General features: G+C 32.7%; 1 protein-coding gene across 1 annotated transcript; it reads left to right on the top strand.

Moving 5' to 3' along the window:
- The first annotated feature begins 630 nt into the window (after positions 1-630).
- LOC124420972 (beta-1,3-glucosyltransferase-like) lies at positions 631-1,141 on the top strand. The gene is made up of 2 exons (XM_046955552.1): positions 631-696; positions 810-1,141. The coding sequence occupies exons 1-2, from the start codon at positions 631-633 to the stop codon at positions 1,095-1,097; spliced, it is 354 nt and encodes a 117-aa protein (XP_046811508.1). The 3' UTR covers positions 1,098-1,141.
- Positions 1,142-2,079: the final 938 nt, after the last annotated feature.

The following is a 2,079-nucleotide window of genomic DNA, read 5'->3' as shown; positions in this document are numbered from 1 at the left end:
ATTTTAGTTTTAGTGACATTTCTAAAAAAAGTAGGTCGCTCATACTTTCGAGTAGGACTTCAATGTTTAATACATTTCAGTTAAATCGCTTAATAAAAATTCCCTTAATAGCCGGCCTGCGGCCGGGCGCAAGTACTTTCTACTCTATGGGATGTCCAAAAACGGCTTCGCTTAATAAATATTTCCTAAATAGCCGGCCTACGGCCGGACGCAAGGACTTACCTCTCTATGATATGACCAACACCGGCTTCGCTTAGTAAAGATTTCCTAAATAGCCGGTCTAAGGCTGAACACTCTTGATACAGGGAGAGTGTATTCTTAGCGAAGCCGGTGCCCAATGTACCCCAGAGGATAAAAACCTTGCGGCAGGCCGAAGGCCGGCTATCAGACATATATTATTTTATTTCGTGTGAAATAAATTCCAAAAATATTTTTGAAATTTATTTCATTTTTGAATTTTGAGGAATTATTTCATAATGAAATAACTCCCCATTTCAAATGTGAAATAATGCCCCAAAAAACGAATTAAATCCCCAAATTTCGTTGTTTTTGCTTTCTTAACAAATTTTTAGGGAGTTATTTCATTTTTGTTTTGGGGAGTTATTTCGTGGGGAGTTATTTCATGACGCCATGATTTTAGGCTCTTGTTTGCATTCACTTCAACTGAAAGCTTTGCACTCGCCAAGGTTTCATCAAGTACGTTTCGTTTTTAATTTTTAAATTAATATTTAATTATGCCGAAATGCATACATTTATTTTCCTCAACTTAAATATTATTTATTAAATACAACAACATCTCTTCATTTTAGGCTCGCCCTAATGACTATCCCTTGGAGTTGCTGCAGCAAGAGCCGCCAGTTTCGTTTCACAAATTTTGGCAACTTGATCCAATTGAAGTCTACTATCAATGGTTTGCCGCTGAGGACCATCAACTGTTAGCTATGGAAAATCACGTTCATAAAAATCTTATTGATTTGGAATACAGTTCCATGAATCGTAAGCTGTTGGCGAAAATGGAACCCTTAAATTTAAATGAGATTCCTGTTTCTTTGGAATCTTCATTATATCATTCCAAGGAACACCACATTGACCTTTAATCAAATAGTTTTTTATCTATGTAAATAAAATCCAATATATTTTTTTAAAACTAAAATTTTTTCTCAAAAAAATTAACTACTTACATATAAGTTGTTCATTAGACTAGACTTCTTATAAGTAATACACACAGTTTGTTGGTGTAATTAAAAATAATGTTACTGAGTAAGTACAAGTCATTACTTAGTTTTGGCTGATAGTTATTGTATAAAATTCTATAAATTGTTTCCTCTACTTATGTCGCTTTTATCACATAAATATTTTTAAATCTAAAGCTGAAAATTTTTGATTCAAACATTTGTTTGTGACCGCATATTTACGTTCACAACATTCCGCATTTGCCATTTACAAATATGGTGGTCATGTTTATGCAGCCATTTGGCCATTACATTAATTTCGATATTATTTTTGTATATAGTAGAAAAAATATAAAACTTCAATTTGTATTTATTTAAATGGCTGTGGCAAACAAAGTTGTCGTGCAAAATACGGGCGGAAGAGTGTTTATCTTTGTGTATAGGTACAATATTAAACATTGTTTAAATTGAGAGAAAATCATTGTTAAATAGAAGGGAAAATACAATTTAAAATAACTTAACATTTAATTTAATTTTGTTACAATTGTATACTTGCTGATCACTAACAATACTAGCTGCTGCTAAATTACAACAAAATGATTCTATTATTTCTGCTTCTGTCCGGTTGCGGCGCAGTTTTCATCAATATCAACTACCATTTAAAAATTAAAAATTCGTTGCAATATTTTTATTCTAATTGCTATGAAACTTATTGTTGTTAATTTTTTATGTGCGCCACATGCGTATGAGTTATTTGTTTGAAAACAAGTAAGAGTTCTATATTCGGCTGTGCCGAATCTTATACCCTTCACCATGATGTGTTTAAAGCCTTTTGTACCTTTTGAAGAACGAAAAAGTACCAAAAAGTCCCCATCTATGGGTCCTCAGTTAATCCGGGCCATACAAA

This window comes from Lucilia cuprina, chromosome 2 (assembly GCF_022045245.1).
Source record: "Lucilia cuprina isolate Lc7/37 chromosome 2, ASM2204524v1, whole genome shotgun sequence".
NCBI lineage: Eukaryota > Metazoa > Arthropoda > Insecta > Diptera > Calliphoridae > Lucilia > Lucilia cuprina.
The sequence above is the reverse complement of the archived record's forward strand: the minus strand, read 5'-3'. Positions and strand labels throughout refer to the sequence as shown.

Coding starts and splice junctions, on each gene's coding strand:
- LOC124420972 (XM_046955552.1), top strand. CDS start 631: ATGATTTTAGGCTCTTGTTTGCATTCACTTCAACTGAAAGCTTTGCAC. Junction 697..809: donor ACTCGCCAAGGTTTCATCAA/GTACGTTTCGTT, acceptor TCTTCATTTTAG/GCTCGCCCTAATGACTATCC.